This window comes from Procambarus clarkii, chromosome 81, assembly GCF_040958095.1.
Source record: "Procambarus clarkii isolate CNS0578487 chromosome 81, FALCON_Pclarkii_2.0, whole genome shotgun sequence".
Lineage (NCBI taxonomy): Eukaryota > Metazoa > Arthropoda > Malacostraca > Decapoda > Cambaridae > Procambarus > Procambarus clarkii.
This window is the reverse complement of record NC_091230.1, coordinates 14,759,353-14,786,244: the sequence shown is the minus strand read 5'-3', so window position 1 is coordinate 14,786,244 and position 26,892 is coordinate 14,759,353. Positions and strand designations below refer to the sequence as shown.

The 26,892-nt window shown below is 50.4% G+C and overlaps 2 protein-coding genes across 6 annotated transcripts in view; one reads left to right on the top strand and one right to left on the bottom strand.

Moving 5' to 3' along the window:
- Nucleotides 1–26,892, bottom strand: part of fwd (phosphatidylinositol 4-kinase beta fwd) — a 148,657-nt gene that overhangs the window by 91,249 nt on the left and 30,516 nt on the right. The window contains exon 1 of one of the 5 annotated variants that reach the window (XM_045766522.2): nt 16,843–16,861. The exons of the other annotated variants lie outside the window; for them this stretch is intronic. The gene's annotated coding sequence lies outside the window, so the exon portion shown is untranslated. Of the gene's footprint in view, nt 1–16,842; nt 16,862–26,892 lie in introns of those variants that run through there. 5 annotated transcript variants of the gene reach the window in all.
- Nucleotides 1–26,892, top strand: part of LOC123773104 (uncharacterized) — a 57,770-nt gene that overhangs the window by 29,767 nt on the left and 1,111 nt on the right. The window contains exon 4 of the mRNA XM_069315539.1: nt 6,320–6,354. Coding sequence (XP_069171640.1) covers nt 6,320–6,354 — 35 coding nt within the window. The remainder of the gene's footprint in view (nt 1–6,319; nt 6,355–26,892) is intronic.

Genomic DNA, 26,892 nt, shown 5'->3' with positions numbered 1-26,892 from the left:
TCACCACACTACACCCACTACACTAGACTCATCACCACACTACACCCACTACACTAGACTCATCACCACACTACACCCACTACACTAGACTCATCACCACACTACACCCACTACACTAGACTCATCACCACACTACACCCACTACACTGGCTGCAACAGTGAAGCAGAAGCAATAACCAGTGAGAGCAGTTGGTGCAGCAAGAGGGAGGGGAGGTAGTGGCCGGGGCTGGTGGTGACACGTGCTGTTGACATAACACAGACGACATTGATCACAAGAAGGCAAGATGTAACTACTGGCATGATGAACCAAGACAATGGTCAACCAAGTAAGGGATATTCTGCCAGATAAATTGTATTCAACAACTCCAATGAATTACTTGAGCTGAACCTCAAATGGACTGAGGTAAAATAAGGACACTCACACATTTCCTTGAGAGTGAGTGAGTGTAAACTTGGCTCCAGTCCCTCAACCTCTCCATATACAACACTTGAGGCTGTGTAAGTTCCTCTCACTTCAAGGCATACTTACTTTATCTTAGTTATCTTCCGAATTATATTCTCATCATTCTAATTTGGCAGTAGATGGTTTAGCTGATGACGCCTCGCTGCTCTAATTGTAAGCCTTAATTTACCCTTTTAACTTTACCACTTTCATAGTGGTAACGGCTTGGCGCGTTCTCCTCATACTTCCCTTCCCATCATCAATGTTATGCTTAGTATAAATCATTTACTAATAGTTTCTAGTATACGTTTTCTAGTATAGTATAATATTCTCATTCTCTCTCTCTCTCTCTCATACACAATGTTTTTGTTTCTTTACTAGGCGAGGAAGAGGGAAGAAAAGGAAAGAAAAAAAAGAGAGAGGGAGGGGGAAGAGGAGGGGGGGAGGGAATTGTTTATTTCAACGATCTACTTCATCTCATTCGTGAAGCTCAAGCCTGTGCTGGTGACTGTACTCTAACCTTTACATACAAAGAAGGCAATGCCAACTGCTGCAAGACTCATCACTCGCCAACTTTGAGCAATGTCTACCTGGGGTAGGAGATGGCAGGTGACATGTGCGGCCGAGAAGACAGGAGCGGGGATGATAACTAGACTGTACATGGCGAAGCTCACGGACCTGCAAATGGCTGGCAAATCTCTAGAGTTCACAGATGAATTTGACATCTTGGGAATCAAGTTCGACTCATCAATGACAATGAAGAGCCATGTGCTAAACCTAGCTCAAAAGGCAGCTAGGAAACTTACAGCTTTACGGCGCATCTCTCATCGTCTTTACAGCAAGGGATGCTAAACCTTATATGAACCTCAAGTTCGCTCCAATCTAGAGTATGCACCCCTTTCCTGGATCGTCTGCCCCCCATCTTTCGTCAGACTGTTGGACAAAGTGGAGAGACGGGCAAGAAGGCTTATCTCTAGTCTTAATCAAGTCTGGTGGGAACGGTCTGAACATCAGAGCCTGCAACACCGTCGTGACGTTGTTGGCCGTACTGTTATGTACAAGGCTAACATCCTCAAAGTTCCGCACCTGGCTCAACTCCGTGGACTACCAGTAGTTTCCACCCGTAGCACTAGGTTCTCAACCTTCAACAGTCTCATGCTGGAAGTGCCATTCTCAAGAACATCACTCCATCAGCGTTCATTCATTCCGAGACTTACTCGCATCTGGAACTTGTTCGCTCAACAGATTGATACACGGGAGATCAGGTCAACTGATCACATGAAGACACTGGCACCCAGCTGGCTACAGGCTCATACTGTTCCATATATGATTGTTACCTAATGTTGTACATGAAAAAAGGCTATTCCTACTGCTGCACATAACAGGTTCATGATATAAATGGGCTTCTAGGAGTAGGTTATAACTTAGCTTCACTTAGTTCCTTATATGATAGGGAGCTATGTGTTAGTTTCAAAGTATATTCTCATGAAATAATTGAGTTTCTAGGTGTAGGCTTCAGATGAGGTAAGGTAGGATAACAGCTCTTGCTTGCAGCTTTACTAGGTACGTCATCAGATATCACTTATGAATCCTAGTCTTAGTTAAAAAAAAAAAATAGGCAGCAGTGACTGGCGAGGAAGAGTGAGGTGGAGCAGCGCAGCAAGACAGTGGTCACGCCGGGGTCACTTACCACTGCCACACCTCCACAAGACCCTCCCCCAGGGGCCCGCCCCCAGGGGCCCGCCCCCCACCTGCCTCAGACACACCTCTGTCTCGCTGGGCCAAGGTTGCCTCCCACTCCCTAACACCTCTCAACGCCTCTACCACCCACCTCCCCTTTTTTTTGTCGGGTGGGGGGGGGGGAGTAAAGATGGAGAGGCATAGGTGAAGGAAAGTTCAGAAGAGAGAAATCTTCAATTTGGGAGGGTGTGTCCTGGAGCTGGGGGGAGGATCAGTGTGCCCTGGGGCCGGGGCCGGGGCAGGATCAGTGTGCCCTGTGGCCGGGGGAGGAGCAGTGTGCCCTGGGGAGGAACAGTGTGCCGTGGAGCAGGAGAGCACATTAGCGTTGACATGTTGTAGCACTGGAGTGCCACCTTGGCTTCCCAGGCGCTCATACTCCCTCATATTATATTGTCTACCGATGCAACGTTTGCTTACTTATGCTCACTCTCTCCCTCACCTCGCTCCTCTGTATTTATATGTGAGAACACATGGTGGGGGGGGGGGAGCTGGGAGATGGGGGGGGGGGGAGAGGGGGAGACGGAAGAAAGGGGAGTGTGTAGGAGGGGGGAAGAGACGGGAGGGGGGAACCCTTCAACAACACGCACCTCGGCCTAACTAGGTCAACCCGTCTCCTAAGTTACTTCATTCAATTATATATGTATCACTGGCATGATGTGAGCAGTCACCACACACCGGTGGTGTGGGTGCTGTGATGAGGGGAGCAGGGAGGGGGAGGGGGGAAAGAGAGGGGAGGGAGAAGGGGGTTTAAAAACCATGCACTCCGTTGAACATTATATTGTAGAATGTCCCATATTGACTGACTGTCGCCCTCCTAAGGGAGGTAGTGACAAGAGGGGAGGAGTGAGGTGGGGAGAGGAGGGGAGGAGTGAGGTGGGGAGAGGAGGGGAGGAGTGAGGTGGGGAGAGGAGGGGAGGAGTGAGGTGGGGAGAGGAGGGGAGGAGTGAGGTGGGGAGAGGAGGGGAGGAGTGAGGTGGGTAGAGGAGGGGAGGAGTGAGGTGGGGAGAGGAGGGGAGGAGTGAGGTGGGGAGAGGAGGGGAGGAGTGAGGTGGGGAGAGGAGGGGAGGAGTGAGGTGGGTAGAGGAGGGGAGGAGTGAGGTGGGGAGAGGAGGGGAGGAGTGAGGTGGGGAGAGGAGGGGAGGAGTGAGGTGGGGAGAGGAGGGTAGGAGTGAGGTGGGGAGAGGAGGGTAGGAGTGAGGTGGGGAGAGGAGGGGAGGAGTGAGGTGGGGAGAGGAGGGTAGGAGTGAGGTGGGAAGAGGAGGGTAGGAGTGAGGTGGGGAGAGGAGCGGAGGAGTGAGGTGGGTAGAGGAGGGGAGGAGTGAGGTGGGTAGAGGAGGGGAGGAGTGAGGTGGGTAGAGGAGGGGAGGAGTGAGGTGGGTAGAGGAGGGGAGGAGTGAGGTGGGAAGAGGAGGGGAGGAGTGAGGTGGGTAGAGGAGGGGAGGAGTGAGGTGGGTAGAGGAGGGGAGGAGTGAGGTGGGTAGAGGAGGGGAGGAGTGAGGTGGGTAGAGGAGGGGAGGAGTGAGGTGGGGAGAGGAGGGGAAGGGGTGGAAGAGACAGGGATAGGGAAGAGAACTTGGGGAGGGGGGGAGCGGAGGGGGGGGAGGGGAGGGGGGGAGAAGGGGGGAGGGGAGGGGGGGTGGAGGCAGTAGCCTCGAGCACACACTAGTGTTAACATACCAGATACAAGCACACGCGTGATCGGAAGTTTGCTGGTTAGGTAGGAATGTGTGAGAAGTGGGTCACCACCCCCGCCCCCCTACACCACCAGGCACCTGGGCCCCCCTACACCACCAGGCACCTGGGCCCCCCTACACCACCAGGCACCTGGGCCCCCCTACGCCACCAGGCACCTGAGCCCCCCTACGCCACCAGGCACCTGGGCCCCCCTACGCCACCAGGCACCTGGGCCCCCCCTACGCCACCAGGCACCTGGGCCCCCCCCTACGCCACCAGGCACCTGGGCCCCCCTCTACGCCACCAGGCACCTGGGCCCCCCCTCTACGCCACCAGGCACCTGGGCCCCCCCTCTACGCCACCAGGCACCTGGGCCCCCCCCTCTACGCCACCAGGCACCTGGGCCCCCCCCTCTACGCCACCAGGCACCTGGGCCCCCCCCTCTACGCCACCAGGCACCTGGGCCCCCCCTCTACGCCACCAGGCACCTGGGCCCCCCCTCTACGCCACCAGGCACCTGGGCCCCCCCCTCTACGCCACCAGGCACCTGGGCCCCCCCCTCTACGCCACCAGGCACCTGGGCCCCCCCTCTACGCCACCAGGCACCTGGGCCCCCCCTCTACGCCACCAGGCACCTGGGCCCCCCCTCTACGCCACCAGGCACCTGGGCCCCCCCCTCTACGCCACCAGGCACCTGGGCCCCCCCTCTACGCCACCAGGCACCTGGGCCCCCCCTCTACGCCACCAGGCACCTGGGCCCCCCCTCTACGCCACCAGGCACCTGGGCCCCTCTACGCCACCAGGCACCTGGGCCCCTCTACGCCACCAGGCACCTGGGCCCCTCTACGCCACCAGGCACCTGGGCCCCTCTACACCACCAGGCACCTGGGCCCCCCTACACCACCAGGCACCTGGGCCCCTCTACACCACCAGGCACCTGGGCCCCTCTACGCCACCAGGCACCTGGGCCCCTCTACGCCACCAGGCACCTGGGCCCCTCTACACCACCAGGCACCTGGGCCCCTCTACACCACCAGGCACCTGGGCCCCTCTACACCACCAGGCACCTGGGCCCTCTACACCACCAGGCACCTGGGCCCCTCTACACCGCCAGGCACCTGCCCCCCCCCCTACGCCACCAGGCACCTGGGCCCCTCTACACCACCAGGCACCTGGCCCCCCCCCCCTACGCCACCAGGCACCTGGGCCCCTCTACACCACCAGGCACCTGGGCCCCCCCCTACGCCACCAGGCACCTGGGCCCCTCTACACCACCAGGCACCTGGGCCCCCCCCCCCTACGCCACCAGGCACCTGGGCCCCTCTACACCACTAGGCACCTGGGCCCCCCTACACCACCAGGCACCTGGGCCCCTCTACACCACCAGGCACCTGGGCCCCTCTACACCACCAGGCACCTGGGCCCCTCTACACCACCAGGCACCTGGGCCCCTCTACACCACCAGGCACCTGGGCCCCTCTACACCACCAGGCACCTGGGCCCCTCTACACCACCAGGCACCTGGGCCCTCTACACCACCAGGCACCTGCCCCCCCCCTACGCCACCAGGCACTTGGGCCCCTCTACACCACCAGGCACCTGGGCCCCCCCCCCTACGCCACCAGGCACCTGGGCCCCTCTACACCACCAGGCACCTGGCCCCCCCCTACGCCACCAGGCACCTGGGCCCCTCTACACCACCAGGCACTTGGGCCCCCCCCCTACACCACCAGGCACTTGGGCCCCCCCCTACGCCACCAGGCACCTGGGCCCCTCTACACCACCAGGCACCTGGGCCCCCCTACACCACCAGGCACCTGGGCCCCTCTACACCACCAGGCACCTGGGCCCCCCTACGCCACCAGGCACCTGGGCCCCCCCTACACCACCAGGCACCTGGGCCCCCCCTACACCACCAGGCACCTGGGCCCCCCTCTACGCCACCAGGCACCTGGGCCCCCCTCTACACCACCAGGCACCTGGGCCCCCATGCTCGATTCCTGGTTGATGGGGTTCTGGGAGTTCTTCTACTCCCCAAGCCTCGCCCGAGACCAGGTTTGACTCGTAAGAGCTTGGTCCACAAAGTTGTTGCTTTGAGCGGCCCGCAGGCCCACATATCCACCACAGCCCGGTTGGTCCGGCAATATTCCTGATGCTTGCTGGGAGGACGTTGAACAACCGCGGACCTCTGATGTTTATACAGTGTTCTCTGATTGTGCCTACGGCACCCCTGCTCTTCACTGGTTCTATTCTGTATTTTCTTCCATATCGTTCACTCCAGTAAGTTCTTATTTTACTGTGTAGATTAGGGACCTGGCCCTCCAGTATTTTCCACGTGTATATTATTTGATATCTCTCTCGTCTCTTTTCTAGTGAGTACATTTGGAGAGCTTTGAGACGATCCCAATAATTTAGGTGTTTTATCTCGTCAATGTATTCCGTATATGTTCTCTGTATTCCCAGGTATTTCAGCAATCTCTCCTGCTCTGAAGGGGAAAGTGAGTACTGAGCAGTACTCAAGAAGGGACAAGACAAGTGATTTAAAGAGTACAACCATTGCGATGGGATCCCTGGCTTTGAAAGTTCTCGTAATCCATCCTATCATGTCTTCTGGCTGACGCAGTATTTGCTTGGTTATGCTCCCTAAACGTTAGGTCGTCAGTGATCATTATTCCCAAATGCTTTACATGCTGTTTTCCTACTATGGGCAGATTTGATTGTGTTTTGTACCCAGAATTATGTTTAAGGTTCTCATTTTTACCGTACCTGAGTACCTGGAATTTAGCACCGTTAAACATGTTATTTTCTGTTGCCCAGTCAAACTTTATTAATATCAGCTTGTAGTTTTTCAATGTCTTCAGCAGAGGTAATTTTCATGCAGATTTTTGTGCCATCTGCAAAGGATGCAACCATCCTCCGAATTGACAGTACGGTTTAAGAGTAATAAGTACATTTCCTTACTGTCAAACATAGTACATAATTGCACTTATAGGGCTGTTACATTTACCTCCCCATTTATTCTCCTCGTTTTCTGTTAAGACACTCAGAATTTTAGGATGGAGTTTTCGTTCCTATTTGGTTCTGCAATCTGCTGATTGTGCGAGAATGTCACAGAATCTCAGTAGTTCTCTGACCTGTAGTTAGTTATTTCCAGGTTGATTTCCTGCTACAATGTTATTGTTTACTATTCTCCATTTTAAACTGGGTGGATTGAAGTCTCCAAGGAAGATAATATCTGGTACTGGGTTTGCTAAGTTATCAAGGATATTCTCTATTTTGTTTATCTGCTCAGTGAATTCCTCAAGTGTTGCAACTAGCGGGTTGTATATTAGAATAATAATTAAATTTATATTTTCTACTTTAATTTCAAGTACCTCAACCACCTCATTAGTCGAGTTCAGGAGCTCTGTGCATGCCAGTTCCTCTTTAATATACAGACCTACTCCTCCACTTGACCTAATTACTCTCACATCTATGTGTGACAGTAATCAGGGGTGTGTGAAAAAAACGGTTAGTAGTTAGTAACAGTTGATTGACTGACAGTTGAGAGGCGGGTCGAAAGCACAACTAGGTGAATACTCTCTCACCGACATCTTACATAATACGAGCTATTATGTACTCAAGAATACTCCGTATTCTTGAGTATTAGTTGTTCACCTATCATTCTTTATTAATTTTAATTAACGAAGCATAAATTTTAATAACTGATTATTTCAGTAACGTTTACATTTACTGTAAAAACTGTATCCGATCTCTTCAGTAACGTTTACATTTACTGTAAAAACTGTAGCTGATCTGTTCTCCCCTTCTGTCATTATCTTATGTGATAATGTACTTCCGTCTTGATCTGATAGCGAGGGCCAAATTAAGACCAGTGTTATTGCAGTCGTCTACACGTAGTGTTGACATGATTGTTATTATCACGCTTTATATCATGGCTCTGCCCAGGTCACTACATAAGCGTATTCCTCTGTGTCACACACAACCTTTACTGACACCGCTATGCTACTTCCTTTGAAATGTAAGAACTTTCTTTATAAACATAATTCGACTAACATGTCTGGATGAATATCTCTGCTACACGTACATGGTCACATTTTTCACTGTGTAAACGCTTAAGGCAGCTTAAGCTACCTTAACGTAGGTAACAAAAACACTAGAACGAAAAATCAATGTAAAGGCTCTAGGAATAATCATGTGGGAAGAACTTACATTTAAAGACCACCATAAAGTAGCTGTCATGACTGCAAGACAAATTACAGGTTGGATAACAAGAACCTTACAAACAAGGGATGCCACACCAATGATGATACTTCAAGACACTAGTGCTCTCTAGGGTGGAATATTGTTGCGCACTAACAGCCCCAATTCAAGGCCAGATAAATTGTTGACCTGGAGAGCGTGAAATAAACTTTTATTGCTAGAATCTACTCTGTAAAACATCTAAATTATTAGGACCGATTAAAAGGTATAAATCTGTATTCTCTAGAGCGCAGGCCAGAGAGAGGCCTAATAATTTACATGTGGAAGATATTAGAGGGACTGGTTCAAAATCTGAACACGGAGATTACATCACATGAAAGCAGTAGGCATGACAGGATGTGCAAAATACCCCCATTGAAATGCAGAGGTGCAATAGGTACGCTGAGGGACAACTATCAACATCAAGGGCTTAAGACTTTATAATAATCCCGTTACACATAAGAGGCATAACTGACCCCTGAAGTTAAAATACCTGGCACACTTAAGTCTGCAAAGATTGCGTCTCTCCACAAAAGCGGGCGCAGCAAAGCAGTAGCAACAAAGTATAAACCAATAGCGCTAACATCACACCACAAAAGTCTTCCAGTGTTAAACAGCAGCAACACAAAAGTCACAACGTCTACATAGCCGTGGACAACATGGATCTTGAGCAGGGCGCCGCTCCTCTCAACTACACCATGACGTGACCTTACATACCATATAACACAAACCAATCACCAGATGTAATATAAAGTTTGTGAGAGCTTTCGACAAATATGACCTGATCAGAAACTGGGCCGAGGGGACCTTGACTCAGAGTTTGCCAGTGCACACTACAGATCACATGCCTCACATGCACACTACAGATCAAATGCCTCACATGCACACTACTGATCACATGCCTCACATGCACACTACTGATCACATGCCTCACATGCACACTACTGATCACATGCCTCACATGCACACTACTGATCACATGCCTCACATGCACACTACTGATCACATGCCTCACATGCACACTACTGATCACATGCCTCACATGCACACTACTGATCACATGCCTCACATGCACACTACTGATCACATGCCTCACATGCACACTACTGATCACATGCCTCACATGCACACTACTGATCACATGCCTCACATGCACACTACTGATCACATGCCTCACATGCACACTACTGATCACATGCACACTACTGATCACATGCCTCACATGCACACTACTGATCACATGCCTCACATGCACACTACTGATCACATGCCTCACATGCACACTACTGATCACATGCCTCACATGCACACTACTGATCACATGCCTCACATGCACACTACTGATCACATGGTATGACTAACCATCCTGTGTGATGGGGATTTATAGCATCACGTAGATAGTTTTTTGACACACACTGTAGCTGCACAAATGCAGATGTAAATAAATGTGTTAATTAAAAAAAAATTGCCCCCTGAATGAAGGCAAGGTAACAAACTGGACAGTGCCCAGTAGTGTTACCTGTAACCCGAGACCAGTGACCCTGCCCGCGGCCTCGGAGTGACGACTGAGAGGCAGGCAAGATATCTGCATAGTGAAGACCTTCATGGGAAGTGGGGCAAGTGTGGACAGCCTCCTTACTCGCAGCGTACGCCCCTTCATTTAAGGTAATACCAATATGACTGGGAACACACCAAAACTTAACTGCCTTTACAGTCTAGAGACAAGATATAGCCAATAGTGAATTAGGATCCCCACGGGATGCGAACGGTTGAGAGACTGCAGAGCCACGAGGGCACTACCCTCGTGGCTCTAGAAGTACATAACCACGCTCACAAAGGAACGTTGATGTCGGGAAGGCAGTTAAAGTACATTCAATATTGCGTAAAGTTCCGCCGAGAAGATGCCAGTGTGAGGAGGCAGGCGGCACAGGTTGGTCAGGTAAGATAAGGAAGTAGCCAACACCTTCGGCACACTTAGCTATGAAGTTATCTTTATAACACTGAAATATATTGTTAGTTATGTTCCTATATATTTGAAGAAAGTATGTTGAAAAGTGTTGGGTCCTTATCTTGCACATTCTGCTATGACTTGTGGTCTCGCAAGGAATAATTTCAATGTGCAGATTTAGAATCAGTCCCTCTAATACGTTCCAACAGTATATTATTACGTAACACTCACCCATGCAAAATATGAAATACAGTTCGAGGAATTTTAAGCAATCCCAATAATATAGATGTTGTATTAAAATGGATTCATTCGGGCAGTCAAATTGTCTACACGTTCACCAGACCAGCAACTTGGAGTGAGGCGGTTAGTGGGCAACAATATTCTTCACATGCTCCGTCCTAAGACTACTGCTCTCCCTAATGTTGTAATGACCCATCTGAGGAATGAGCTTGTACATGTCAATGTTTGTACACGACGCAAAGCTAACGAGGAGTGGAAAACCCGAAGACCACTGCAAACAACTGCACATCTTTAAAAATAATTCAGAAGGAAGGCAGGGAGTTATCAGGGAAGCGCCAAGCCATTACGACTATATAGCACTTGTAAGGGATCAGGATAAGGATTTCGGATGGGACGGGGAAAGGAATGGTGCCCAACCACTTGGACGGTCGGGGATTGAACCCCCCCAAGCGACGGTTTCGGGGGATATAGAGCGACGGTCTACCTTCATGCAGGTCAGGGATTGAACCCTGACCTGCATGACGCGAGACCGTCGCTCTACCGTCCAGCCCAATTGTAAAAATTCAAGAGGTCAGACAAATGGCTGTTAAAAGTTGACCCCAACAAGTGTAAGGTATTGAAGATGGGACCAGAAGACCTGAATGAACCTACACCATTAGAAAGGCAACTACAGAAACCTAACAAAGATTTAGGCATGAATATAATTCAAGCAGTAAGACGATTGAATTATAACAGCCTGCTTGACCAGACACCAACAAAAAGGCCGGGTCAGAGACCGGGCCGCGGGGACGTTACTCCCCGAAACCATTTGCAAGGTAAGGTATCTTCAAGGGAATACAGATTTACAATTTTAAGCGATCCCAATAATCTAAATGATTTATCAGTTAGATTCTATCAGTAAATAATTTTTGCACGCTCTGCAGGTCAGCAATTTCTCCAGGTGTGAATGGGGCTGTTAGTGTGCGACAGTATTCCACCCGAGAGAGTACTAATGTCTTCAAAACTATCATTGATATGGAATCTTATCTTTTTAAAGGGTCATGTTATGCAACCTGTCATCTTTCTTGTAGTTTTAACAACAATTGTATTGTGTTCTTTGAAAGTAAGGTCTTCTGACAAGATTACTCCCAAATCTTTCACATTCCTTTTTCTTCCAATAATGGTTTGACTGCGCTTTATGTATGGTTTCTGTTTTGATATTTTCATCTTTTTCCATAGCACAGGAGCTGGACCTTATCCTGATTGAACATAGTATTTTCTGTGGTCCAGTGATTAACTGATCAACATAAAGCTGGAGGTTTGAGGAACGGTACTCTATATAGCTACTCTATATACCAGTACTCTATATTGAGTACTGGCATGAGAACCCCGGTGTCATCGGGCAGTGACTGCTACAGTACTGCAGTTTGTATCCTTGTCTGTGTCTGATATGACGACGAGGACACATACCAGAGCACACACGGCACCCATGGTTGGTGGTTGTAGGTGGCTACCACACACACCATCACCATTCACTTGGCACTACCACCACACACCCAGAGCCACAACCACTACCAACGTCTGCCTCAGAACCTAGCAGCAGCTGGTCCTTGTTAAGGCAATGATGGCGGGGGGAGGACAATGCCATCCCCCACTGGCTTTTAAGAGCCCAATCTACGCCATAAAGGCGAGGGAATAGGCCCGAAATATATGTATGTGTGTGTGTGTATGTATGTGTGTGTATATGTATGTGTGTATGTATGTATGTATGTATGTATGTATGTATGTGTGTGTGTGTGTGTGTGTGTGTGTGTGTGTGTGTGTGTGTGTGTGTGTGTGTGTGTGTGTGTGTGTGAGCGCGCGCGCGCTCACCAAATTCTAGTGGTGTAAGTGGAGGTCCGGCTCTCTCGTCCGGCTACTCAGCCTTTAATCAGCTGGTGACCAGGTCCCCGAGCCTATTGGGCTTCTCTCACATCTACACTTGAAGCCTTGTACAGTCTGCCTCCGCCAAGTCCCCTTAGGGAGCATTATTTGTTCATAACCCTAACCTACCCGACCCTACCTACCTACCCTAATACTAACAAATTCTCAAAGCATCTGGCTCATTTGAGTAGGTAGGTGTGGTTGAGCGTGCCCGTGTTTATGTACCACCAGTTCCAACTGTACCGTCGCCCTCAACCCCACTCTCGGCAAGTGTCGCATGCTCACCTAGTGACACCAGGGGCAGGGGGACACTAGTGGCAGCAGGGGAGGGGGCACTTGGCAGCAGGGGAAGTGTCGCCCCCTAGCTGGAAAACAAATGTCGCCTGCCGAGATCCCGCGCACTTTTTTTTTTGTAATTTTGCCCCGAGGGGCGAGTTTATTGGGCAGCGCCACTCATCCTGTGAGTGGACGCACCGCCACAGCAGCATGAAAACACTCCCCAATAGGAAGAAAACCCGCTGGGTTGTTCATCCTGTCACCGCTCTTGTTGGAAAGATGTCTTCGTTGTGAAGAGATCGTCCTGTTCCTGTGTGCTCGGTATCTTCTATTCTTGAGACAATAAGCCGAGGCTTATCACAAGAGACCAGAAGACATGGCAGGATGTGCAGAATACCCCCGTTGAAAAGCGGAGGTGCAACAGGTACTCTGAGAGAGAACTATCAACATCAGAGGCCCGAGACTGTTCAACACGCTTCCACTACACATAAGGGGCATAACTGGCCGACCCCTCACAGTGTTCAAGAGAGAACTGGATAAGCACCTCCAAAGGATACCTGATCAACCAGGCTGTGACTCATACGTCAGGCTGCGAGCAGCCGCTTCTAACAGCCTGGTTGATCAGTCCAGCAACCAGGAGGCCTGGTCGACGACCGGGCCGCGGAGACGCTAAGACCCGGAAGCACCCCAAGGTAACCTCAAGGAGGCTCAGGAATAGGAGCCGTAACCACCATGTGCTCCCGGGTGACATACTGCCATAGTCTAGACCCAGGCAGACGACGGGCCGTGCAACACTGACTAGACCACTACTGACCACTCTATACAAATTATGTTCCGTTAGTCCTGGGTTGCGTGTACAAGGGTCCCCAAATGCTTTCATACCAATTAAAGATAGTTGCTTCTCAAATTCTTGGGTCAGACGAAGGCAAGACTTCATTCAGCACTGGGTGAAGAGAGGGCAGGGCAGGGCAGGGCAGGGCAGGGCAGGGCAGGGCGCTCGAACATCCACCCGGTAATGTGTGGGCAGCAAGAGACAGGCCGCCCACCAAGTCTGGGCGATGTGGATGATCCGTGACAACTTAGGTCACCTCCCATCCGTTACACTCGATTGATTGATTGATGAAGATTAAGCCACCCAAGAGGTGGCACGGGCATGAATAGCCCGTAAGTGGTGGCCCTTTCGAGCCATTACCAGTATCAAAAGATGATACTGGAGATCTGTGGAGGCGCAACTGCACCCTGCGTGACGGGAGATGTCTCCCGGACCATGTGGTGACCAAATGGTGTGACACTCGGTCTAGTGACCTCTGAAGTATCCTCAAATATTGTGACGTCAGAGCTAGCCAGACGCAGCCTTTTTGTTTACAAAATATTACATTAAGATATAAACACAATCCAGCAGCACACACATATATGCATCGTAGCTTTGGGTAAATATACTCTGGCATCTTGCATGCCAGAGTACCCGACTAGTGGCCGGGTACCACTTACAAGGAAGGCAGCGTGGCGGCGTTGACCTGGACCACAGTATTGCTACACTATTCATTCATGCTCTGTTGAAACCCTCGTACTGGTCCCAGTCTCGAGTGGTTGTATGGCGGTGGTAAATCACTGCCAACAAAATTATCTCCCCTTCCACTTAAATCTTCCTCGCAACAGTGTATGTCCTAAGGTTTATATCTTAATATTTATCTATACAAGTCTTGTTTTTGATGAGCAGTACCACTACGCCTCGTTATCTTTCTTCCTCTCCCATGTTCTCTGGAGAACATTGCATTACTGAGCTCTCCAAACACTGTACTTTATACCGCCATTATGTCCGGGTTTGTGTTATCACTTATTGGACAATATTTGCTTTCTAAGACAGGGCGACTTCCAATAGGTCCCAGCAATAGGGAGGGAAGGGAAGGGAAGGGAAGGGGAAGGGAAGAGAAGGGGAAGGGGAAGGGGAAGGGAAGAGAAGGGAAAGGGAAGGGGAAGGGAAGGGGAAGGGAAGGGAAAGGGAAAGGGGAAGGGGAAGGGGAAGGGGAAGGAAGGAAGGAAGGAAGGAAGGAAGGAAGGAAGGAAGGAAGGAAGGAAGGAAGGAAGGAAGGAAGGAAGGAAGGAAGGAAGGAAGGAAGGAAGGAAGGAAGGAAGGAAGGAAGGAAGGAAGGAAGGAAGGAAGGAAGGAAGGAAGGAAGGAAGGAAGGAAGGAAGGAAGGAAGGAAGGAAGGAAGGAAGGAAGGAAGGAAGGAAGGAAGGAAGGAAGGAAGGAAGGAAGGAAGGAAGGAAGGAAGGAAGGAAGGAAGGAAGGAAGGAAGGAAGGAAGGAAGGAAGGAAGGAAGGAAGGAAGGAAGGAAGGAAGGAAGGAAGGAAGGAAGGAAGGAAGGAAGGAAGGAAGGAAGGAAGGAAGGAAGGAAGGAAGGAAGGAAGGAAGGAAGGAAGGAAGGAAGGAAGGAAGGAAGGAAGGAAGGAAGGAAGGAAGGAAGGAAGGAAGGAAGGAAGGAAGGAAGGAAGGAAGGAAGGAAGGAAGGAAGAGTGGGGGGATGAGTAAGGGAAGTGTAAGGCAGTGGACACTGGTGGGTAAGTGAAGGGGAGAGAGGAGTTGACCACGAGGGATGGGGCATCACTGGTGTGGGGAAGAGTTAAGGAAGTGTCCCAGATAGGTCTGACTGCCAAATTATTTTGCTATTTATTTAACCTGTATACAACTTTAGTGTTTCCCTAGCTATGGCAGCCCACGTCTTGGGATTGAGGGTTCAACTCTCCAGTGTACAATGTCACTCCTTCCACAATCACATTTCGTCTTAAAGTGACCACAATTTGGTTCACTGAGACAATCAAGGTCCCCTTTATTCTCCACAAACACTCCCCTTATTGTCTTATCGACCAGCCTTTTATCACTTTATACATTCCCATGACGTGTTGTTGAGAGTGGTGGGCGCTCATCTTTATACATTCCCATGACGTGTTGTTGAGAGTGGTGGGCGCTCATCTGGATGCAGTGTGAGAGCGTCAAGTACGGGCAGTTGGTAGCTTGTTGCAACTACCGACTCCTTGGCCAACATAATCACCCGTCACCAACGGCCCACACAAACACCACAATTACTACAGCCGCTCTTTACGGTGGCGCGTATCCCCTTCTCCTACATACTACCAGCATGTTACTCCTACAATTTAACAAACACGAGGAAAGCAACTTTGCGATCATGCAGATTAACTTCTATTATAAAATGACTGATATAATAAGTCCACAACCCGTCCTTCTCAGACGCATTCATCAATTTTAACAGTATTAAAATGCACCCGCCAACCCCCCCCCCCTGTTTATGAATGAAAAACGGTTTACACACGACTCTACTGATTTCGTTCGAACAGTTCCGGAATAAGTGCTTCACTGACGAATTTTGTTCGAACTACAACGCTAGAAAGGCTTCACCCACGTACTACAAATACAAATAATCGCCAATAGAACCTAAACACCTAACCTAACCAAATACATAGTGTGCATATATGTCCACTATATATGCACAATATGCTAATATAATATTAATTTATATTTGAGAGAATTTCCGTCTTGAATGAACAGCATGTAAAACTTTATGAATGTGGGGTCGACCACTGGATGTAATGGACTCGAGTCGAGGACGGGTTGAAAACAACGTGTGTGATGATATCAACTAGTGCACCGTGTCTATCAAAAACATTAGCAGTGGTAGAGGGAGCAGTAATGACCATACTGGTACTAGAAGCAGCAGCTGTAGCTTCACCATTACTAGTTAACAGGACAGAAGAAATAAATTGTTTTTACCCCCCCCCCCCAGTACTGTGTGCAAGGGTTGTCCAGCCGGCAATGTGCATTGCACACGACGCAGAGTAGGGAGAAGCCTTCTGCAGTATTATCCTCACCTCTATCTGCAGCAAATATTACAGTTTATACATAGTTATTCTCTTCCCTGAAGAAGAGGGTGCAATAGTTGACCAGACTACACACTAGAAGGTGAAGGGACGACGACGTTTCGGTCCATCCTGGACCGTCCATCTCCGTCCTGGAGAATGGTCCAGGACGGACCGAAACGTCGTCGTTCCTTCACCTTCTAGTGTGTGGTCTGGTCAACATACTTTAGCCACGTTATTGTGACTCGTCGCCTGCATAGGGTGCAATAGATCACCTATCCTGTCATGCTCATGTAGCTACCACTAAAGCTGCACCACACCAACATCACACACGCACAAGAGATCATCACTAGGAGCCGCCAGCAGGATTCCAATCTAAACACTGATACATCACGTTAATGTGATCTCTTTGTGCATTAAAAATACTGGTGCCGCATGTGTCCCCTGATAAGTTTCTACTAGTAGTAGTAGTAGTAGTAGTAGTAATAGTAGTAGTACTTACTATTCCTCTCCACCGGCGCCACAAGCCTTACCTTGAAAGAAATATATACATTAAACAGTTGTTATTAAGTGTTCGCTCTATCTTACACTTACACTTACACACACACACACACACACACACACACACACACACACACATACACACACACACACACACACACCACGCGGGGAGCTGGGAATGCAGTTGGTAGTTGAGGACGGGAAGGGAAGGGGGGGGGGGGGGGGGGTGAACGTTCATAATAATTAGACGCAATTATTTGGAAAAAAAATTACAAAACAGCCTATATTTAATAGCCTGTGTTCCAAAGGAAAATTTGAATGGCCCCGTGAATGGCGCCTCACTTGGGGAATATTGTGAATGATCTCTCACCCCCCCCCCCACTCCCCGTCCAACCACTTGAGCTGGACGGTAGAGCGACGGTCTCGCTTCATGCAGGTCGGCGTTCAATCCCCGACCGTCCAAGTGGTTGGACACCATTCCTGCCTCCCGTCCCATCCCAAATCCTTATCCTGACCCCTTCCAAGTGCTATAGAGTCGTAATGGCTTGGCGCTCCCCCCCCCCCACCCCCGATAGTTCCTTCCTTCTCACCCCCCCCCACCATCCTCACACTCCATGACAAGGTAGAGCACCAGGCCAGGTGACTAAGCTCACGCCTCCTGCTACTGACAAGGTCAACACACTCAAGGTTCCTTATGTAGCCCATGGCCCAACTTGGTGGACACCCACAACACACCTATTATAACACACCATCTTTCTCAAGGACATCCCTCCACAAGCGACCATTCATTCCTCGCCTTACTCACATCTGGAACATGTACCCCCCCCCCCCCATCAACTGACCCAATGAAACTACTGTACACTGTACTCACAACTGAGTGAGTACAGTGTCAAGTGGAAGATCAGATATATTTAAATCTGATCTAAGATAAACTAATGATCAGGACCAGCCTCTATAATAGCAAGAAAACATTTAGTTTGAAATATACAGACAGGTTCTGATTTTTGGGGGAGGGAGAGATGGAGAGGGGCAGAGAGGGAGAGAGAGGAGGGGGGGGGGCTGTATGAGGGCCACCAAAGACGGAGAGCTTCAGTATTGGCAGCAGCAGCAGTATAAAGTATGAGGGAGGCGGGAATACTCTCTCAGAGTATTACACACATGTAAGACTGGGGCACAATCTTCGCCCACGTCTTAACAATGACATCATCATCCCACTTAATAAAGAAATGAGTGAAATACGGAGGCTTAAGGAACGATTCGGTTTTCAGTGAACCCTTGAACACATTGAAGATCAATGATCCAAATGAGAAAATATTAAAATGTTCAGTGAGAGTCCCCAAGGTCTACCAGTGGTGGTACCCTCATTCATTTATTCATTCATTCATCCATTCATTTATTCATTAATACATACATACACACACACAGAAGAGTAATGGGAGATATGATCACTACCTATAAAATTCTCAGAGGTATTGATATGGATAAACTGATATGGATAAACTGTTTAACACGAGGGGTACGCGAACAAGGGGACGCAGGTGGAAACTGAGTACTCACATGAGCCACAGAGACGTTAGAAAGAACTTTTTCAGTGTCAGTAGTTAACAGGTGGAATGCATTAGGCAGTGATGTGGTGGAGGCTGACTCCATACACAGTTTCAAGTGTTGATATGATAGAACCCAGTAGGCTTAGGAATTTCTACAACAGTTGATTGACAGTTGCGAGGCGGGACCATAGAGCCAGAGCTTAACCCCCGCAAGCACAACTAGGTGAATACACACAGGGGGTCTCGTAGCTGAGTGGACAGCGCGCGGGACTCGTAATCCTGTGGCCCAGGTTCGATTCCCGGACAAGGCGGAAACAGATGGGCAGAGTTTCTTTCACCCTGATGCCCCCTGTTACCTAGCAGTAAATAGGTACCTGGGAACCAGACTGCTGTTACGGGCTGCTTCCTGGGTGTGTGTGTGGAAATTAGTATTTAGTAACAGTTGATTGATTGAGAGTTGAGAGGCGGGCCGAAAGAGCAGAGCTCAACCCCCGCAAGCACAACTAGGTGAACACACCACCCTCAGGATGGCCATTGGGTGGACAATAAATGAGCCAAGGTCAGAGCGTCACTGGAGCAGCAGCAGCAGCAGCAAGCAGCTTCACAGACGAGGGGCACCAAGTGAACCACGGGGCACGCCCATGTCCCCCACACCTTTATACCTGCCACACCTTTCACTTGTTACGGAGCAAAAATGATGTACTAAATTGCCTGAACACACACACACACACACACACACACACACACACACACACACACACACACACACACACACACACACACACACACACACACACACCAGTGAAGTCACCAGTGGAGTCCCACAGGGCTCTGTACTCGGTCCTATCTTGTTTCTGATACATGTAAATGATCTCCCGGAGGGTATAGATTCATTTCTGTCAATGTTTGCGGATGATGCCAAAATTATGAGGATTAAGACAGAAGAGGACTGTTTGAGGCTTCAAGAAGACCTCGACAAACTGAAGGAATGGTCGAACAAGTGGTTATTAGAGTTCAACCCAACCAAATGTAATGTAATGAAGATAGGTGTAGGGAGCAGGAGGCCAAATACAAGGTATCATCTGGGAGAGGAAATCCTTCAGGAGTCAGAGAAAGAAAAAGACTTGGGAGTTGATATGACGCCAGACCTGTCTTCTGCAGCAAATATCAAGAGGATAACATCAGCGGCATATGCCAGGCTGGCCAACATACGAACGGCATTCAGAAACTTGTGTAAAGAATCATTCAGAACTTTGTATACCACATATGTCAGGCCAATTCTAGAGTATGCAGCCCCAGCATGGAGTCCATATCTAGTCAAGGATAAGACTAAACTGGAAAAGGGTCAAAGATTTGCCACCAGACTAGTACCTGAGCTGAGAGGTATGAGCTACGAGGAGAGACTGCGGGAATTGAACCTCACTTCGCTGGAAGACAGAAGAGTTAGGGGGGACATGATCACTACATTTAAGATTCTCAAGGGAATTGATAGAGTAGATAAAGACAGGCTATTTAACACAAGGGGGGACAGGTGGAAACTGAGCGCCCAAATGAGCCACAGAGATATTAGAAAGAACTTTTTTAGTGTCAGAGTGGTTGACAAATGGAATGCATTAGGAAGTGATGTGGAGGAGGCTGACTCCATACACAGTTTCAAGTGTAGATATGATAGAGCCCAATAGGCTCAGGAATCTGTACACCTGTTGATTGACGGTTGAGAGGAGGGACCAAAGAGCCAGAGCTCAACCCCCGCAAACACAACTAGGTGAGTACACACACAACCTGTGTGCAGAGATGAACAAAATGTTCACAAGAATGAGTGGGGACACTTATGAATGCTTCAAAGCATTTATCTGTACACATACATGAAGAGCCTTACCAAGACTGGCCAGCCACCTCGCAAGACACCAAGCTTAGCAAGTGATATCCCCATAACCCCGCCCACCCCACCCACCCTGGTCCCCCCCGCCCACACCCCACCCACCCTGGTCCCCGCCCACACCCCACCCACCCTGGTCCCCCCCGCCCACACACCACCCACCCTGGTCCCCCCGCCCACACACCACCCACCCTGGTCCCCCCCCCGCCCACACCCCACCCACCCTGGTCCCCGCCCACACCCCACCCACCCTGGTCCCCCCCGCCCACACCCCACCCACCCAGGTCCCCCCCGCCCACACCCCACCCACCCTGGTCCCCGCCCACACCCCACACACCCTGGTCCCCCCGACCACACCCCACACACCCTGGTCCCCCCCCCACCCTGGTCCCCGCCCACTCCCCACCCACCCTGGTCCCCCCGCCCACACCCCACACACCCTGGTCCCCGCCCACACCCCACCCACCCTGGTCCCCCCGCCCACACCCCACCCACCCTGGTCCCCCCGCCCACACCCCACACCCCCTGGTCCCCCCGCCCACACCCCACCCACCCTGGTCCCCGCCCACACCCCACCCACCCTGGTCCCCGCCCACACACCACCCACCCTGGTTCCCCCGCCCACACCCCACCCACCCTGGTCCCCGCCCACACCCCACCCACCCTGGTCCCCGCCCACACACCACCCACCCTGGTTCCCCCGCCCACACCCCACCCACCCTGGTCCCCGCCCACACACCACCCACCCTGGTCCCCCCGCCCACACCCCACCCACCCTGGTCCCCCCGCCCACACCCCACCCACCCTGGTCCCCCCGCCCACACACCACCCACCCTGGTCCCCGCCCACACACCACCCACCCTGGTCCCCGCCCACACACCACCCACCAAGGTCACAGTAGTAGCTTTTAATATTATCAACATCCCTTCCCCGCCCACTCTTATCTTATCTTGAGATGATTTCGGGGCTTGGTGTCCCCGCGGCCCGGTCCTCGACCAGGCCATCTTTTGACACATCCCCAGGAAGCAGCCCATAGCAGCTGTCTAACTCCCAGGTACCTATTTGCTGCTAACTTTCACTAACAGGGGCATAAGGTTGAAAACATTGCCCATTTGTTTCCGCCTCCACCGGGGATCGAACCCGGAACCTCGGGACTACGAATCCGAAGCGCTGTCCACTCAGCTGTTAGGCACCAAGAAGATGGTACCCTCCAGTACCCTCCCCCACACGCCCACCCTCCTCCGTATACCTTGTGTAGCTAGTCTGGTGAAACCCCTATCAAATTTAGTCTTTATAAATCGCCAATATGGCTTCAGTGCAGGAAAATTGCACTTTACAAACTGCCAACAGTAATAAACAATATATCATTAGTAAAACAAGGTAGACGTTAGACGAAGAAAGGGAGTGCCAGATTGCTATCTGGCAATCTTGCTCGACTGGCAGGAAGCATTCTACACACCCACACAAGAGACTTGCATGAACGTGATGACACAAGCAGGAATAGCTGGAAGAGTGCCTTTACGAGTGAGGGAGTACAGGTACCTATCTGGTAGGAAGCAGTCACAATGAAAGCCTCCACTAGGTCGGGTCCTATTTGTAACGAACGTCCCATCCCAAATCCGTATCCTGACCCCTTCCTAGTGCTATATAGTCTTAATGGCTTGGCGCTTTCCCCCCCTTATAGTTCCATTCGAAGAAACTCTCGACTTATTAGGGAAGAGAGAGAGACGGTGGGACTTCAAGAGAAGATCAGATGAATAGCTACTTTACTTCAACCTGACTACTCGCAAAATGATGAGCAGGAAGAGAACTTCCATTAGGCAATCAGAGACACTAGCGACTACTCGACGCCCAAGGCACACATTAGCTGAATAGTGAATACAGTGTATACAAACACTGGCGCATGCATGTCAAGCCTTGAGAAACCTAGAGAAAGAAGCCTTCACAGCCCATGCGAGGCTCGCCATCAACAACACACTCCCGACACTTGGCACTCTCTTAAAACAAAACAAAATCAACCCCAGAGATGCCACAAGGCTCCTTCCGAAACAGTGACGCGACCTACAGTGAAGAGCTCTGAGCCCCGCTCACTGCAGGAACAGTGACGTGACCTACAGTGAAGAGCTCTGAGCCCCGCTCACCGCAGGAACAGTGACGTGACCTACAGTGAAGAGCTGAGCCCCGCTCACCGCAGAAACAGTGACGCGACCTACAGTGAAGAGCTCTGAGCCCCGCTCACTGCAGGAACAACAAGAGTAAGGGAACATCGCTTTACCAAATTACTCTGGAAATCAACAAAGAAGAAATAAAAATGATTAGAGAAGAATGAGGGTGTGGCGCCACACTCCGTGGCCAGCCTGGCAGAGGGAACATATTTACACCTAGACAACATACGAACAAATATTGACCCAATGACAATGACAAAAGTAAATGATTTCATATATTGTAGCCTGTGTATGAAATATATTGTTGGAGGGAGGTGTAAGGAAGGGGTCGGGGAGGGAGGCCCTCAGAGGAGTGTGTGAGGCCGTGAGGAGAAAGCCGAGAAGCTGACAGTGCAACCAGATGGCCCTTACCACACACACTGGAGACATCACTCCCACACCCGACTGCCTGCTTGCTTGCTTGCCTGCCTGCTTGCCTGCCTGCCTGCGTGCCTGCCTGCCTGCCTGCGTGCCTGCGTTCCTGCCTGCCTGCGTTCCTGCCTGCCTGCTTGCTTGCCTGCCTGCTTGCTTGCCTGCCTGCGTGCGTGCCTGCCTGCGTGCTTGCTTGCCTGCGTGCCTGCCTGCCTGCCTGCCTGCCTGCCTGCTTGCTTGCCTGCCTGCGTGCGTGCGTGCCTGCCTGCCTGCGTGGGTGCCTGCCTGCGTGGGTGCCTGCCTGCGTGCCTGCCTGCCTGCCTGCGTTCCTGCCTGCCTGCCTGCCTGCCTGCCTGCCTGCCTGCCTGCCTGCCTGCCTGCCTGCCTGCCTGCCTGCCTGCCTGCCTGCCTGCCTGCGTGCCTGCCTGCCTGCCTGCCTGCCTGCGTGCCTGCCTGCCTCAAAGTGCGCGCGCGCGCCTCCATTGTGCTCTCCCTTAAATACATTGTAATGCAGATAGCCTGCGAGAGCGAGCGAGTGAGTGAGTATGTCAATGTGTGTATGTGAGTGTTTATTCACCTAGTTGTGCTTGCGGGGCTTGAGATCTGCTCTTTTGGCCCGATTCTCAACTGTCGATCAATCAACTGTTACTAACTACTGCGTACCCAGTTGTCCTTAAAAAAAATTTTTACTACGTACCCCCCCCCCCCCACACACACACACACACACACACACACAAACAGGAAGCAGCTCCGTAACAGCTATCTAACTTCCAGGTACTTATTTACTGCTAGGTAACAAGAGCGTCAGGATGAAAGAAACTCTGCCCATCTGTTTCTGCCGGCGCTGAGATGGAACCCGGACCCAAGGATCACAAACAGAGGAAGCTGCAAAAGGCCCAATGGCCCATGTCAGTTCAAGGAATCAACAATACTAATGAGATATTACTGACATAACTATTAACGATCTGACTCAAATCGTTTTTTAACTGATCAATCAAAAACTGATCCAAATTATAGAAACCATTACTAGTGTTAAAATTGCATGATTTGCATTAAAGCAGACTAAATAATGTTTCTGTTGAAAGTGCTTTTACAATTGAAGACCTTCTCTCCCAATCAATTTGGTGAGAAATTTCTGACAAATGCACAGAGCAGTAGACAATGGCCAAACAGGGTAGTTTACGCAATGGCCAAACAGGGTAGTTTATGCAATGGCCAAACAGGGTAGTTTACGCAATGGCCAAACAGGGTAGTTTACACAATGGCCAAACAGGGTAGTTTACGCAATGGCCAAACAGGGTAGTTTACGCAATGGCCAAACAGGGTAGTTTACGCAATGGCCAAACAGGGTAGTTTACGCAATGGCCAAACAGGGTAGTTTACGCAATGGCCAAACAGGGTAGTTTACGCAATGGCCAAACAGGGTAGTTTAGGCAATGGCCAAACAGGGTAGTTTAGGCAATGGCCAAACAGGGTAGTTTACACAATGGCCAAACAGGGTAGTTTACACAATGGCCAAACAGGGCAGTAGACAATTAGTCTAATTCTCTGCTTTTTAAATGTCAGAAAATTCTGGCCAAATTCCATGGCATTGACATGGCCGGCCTGGAGCCTAGTGTAGCCCGGGCACTGTAGCGTGCATGTTGTGTTAATATGTAATGTAGTTAAGAGTGAGGAGGAAGCTCCCACACTCTTGGCTCCTGCCCACACCAAGGTGGTCCCCGCCACGTTTTTGTGGCTGTTATGACCCCTACTGGTTTTTGTGAGCCCCTTCCTCCCTTCCCTTCCCTTCCCTTCCCTTTCCTTTCCTTTCCTTCCTTCCTTCCTTCCTTCCTTCCTTCCTTCCTTCCTTCCTTCCTTCCGTCTCGTCTGCCCTTTATAGTCCTTAACTCTGCACAAACTTCTCTAGGAGTAGTGGGAGGTGGTGGTGGTAGGTTGGGGGTGAGGGGTGGTAGAATTCGGGATCTCCGATTGTGGGGTAGTATGGTAGATGGGGATAGTGTAGTGGTAGTAGATGGGGTTAGCTGTATTGGCAGCTGTGGTGGTGGTGGTAGATGGGGATAGACGTAGTAACAGCGGTGGTGGTGGTGGTAGATGGGGATAGACGTAGTAACAGCGGTGGTGGTGGTGGTAGATGGGGATAGACGTAGTAACGGCGGCGGTGGTGGTGGTAGATGGGGATAGACGTAGTAACAGCGGTGGTGGTAGTGGTAGATGGGGATAGACGTAGTAACAGCGGTGGTGGTAGTGGTAGATGGGGATAGACGTAGTAACAGCGGTGGTGGTAGTGGTAGATGGGGATAGACGTAGTAACAGCGGTGGTGGTGGTAGTGGTAGATGGGGATAGACGTAGTAACAGCGGTGGTGGTGGTGGTAGATGGGGATAGACGTAGTAACAGCGGTGGTGGTGGTGGTGGTAGATGGGGATAGACGTAGTAACAGCGGTGGTGGTAGTGGTAGATGGGGATAGACGTAGTAACAGCGGTGGTGGTAGATGGGGATAGACGTAGTAACAGCGGTGGTGGTAGTGGTAGATGGGGATAGACGTAGTAACAGCGGTGGTGGTGGTGGTGATAGACGTAGTAACAGCGGTGGTGGTGATAGACGTAGTAACAGCGGTGGTGGTGGTGGTGATAGACGTAGTAACAGCGGTGGTGGTAGTGGTGGTAGCGGCAGTTGTTGGAAGCTGGGCCAAGAGTCATCAAGTATTTACACAACCACTCAACAAACCCGTAATCTTTCCTAAATCATGGCGGCTTTTGTTTACTTTTACTGAACAGTTTATGCGCTCCGAAGCACCAAGAGGTGTTGATAACAATAATAATCTTGCATTGTTAAGATTCCACTATTACATAAATAACAACAACCGTGGATATCTTCAAGAGAAAACTAGATAGTTTTCTTCAAGAAGTGCCGGACCAACCCGGCTGTGGTGGATATGTGGGCGTGCGGGCCGCTCCAAACAACAGCCTGGTGGACCAAGCGCTCTGGCATTTCCTGCAGGAATGTGCCCAATTGCCTTTCTCCAACCAATATACGCTGAGTTAAGAGAGCCACATTTGTGTTAGCTGATTCAGACAGGAAAGGTGAAGAGCTCCATGAACCCCCCATTAAGCAGGTATAATAAATCGTTTAATAAATCTAAACCAAGTCGCCATGATTAAAGAAAGACTTAAAGGTTTCGTAAATGTTTAATGACTCCTGAGTGTGGACATTATCTTGGGTAAGAGAGGGCAGGTGTTAACCTCTGGTGTTGTGTGGAAGGTGGTGGCGGCGGCAACATTAAGGCACGGTATGGGAACCACTGTTCAGTAGCGCCCCGGCGCCTGAACCACCACGGCTCACACCAACACCTTTCCTCTCTGAATCACCCAATACAAATGTGGCTCGCTTAACTCAGCGTATATTGGCTGGTGAAAGAGGCAATTGGCCAAATTCCTGCAGGAAGTGCTAGATCAGCCAGGTTGTAATGGGCCTGCGGGCACGCACAGCCTGACGGAACAAGTTATTGCCAAACAAGCTGGCCTTAGGCCGGGACTGGAGAACAAAATAAATCTTGAAACAGACGACAGTTAAAGTACAGGTGAACTACAGTCAAAAGTGCAGTGCTTGAGCCATATCTCACTACTGTCATTGTCAAGGCTTCCCGGACACAATCAAACGCTCCAGCACTCTCCCTACACGTTGTTGTTCGTGTGTATCCCCAACCGGAGCCCCACAAGCGGACCTGCTACACGCCACCATCTCACATACCCAACCTAATTGGCTTTAAATTATAAAAGTACTTTGTATTAATCGTGCGAACAAACAGCAAAAGATGAAGCATAAGTCGTCGCTATACAAGTGACACTGTCAATACCAATGTCATAAAACAACAATGTACCAGCAACCCAGCAACCAATCCTCTACACATATACATCATATATATAGCACCCACATAATACGCCATATTTTATAATACTGAATTTACAAACCACCACATATATTATAATTTTGGTTTTCTTTGGCACTTCTACGTTCATAAATTTAAATATACTCCTGAAATCCGC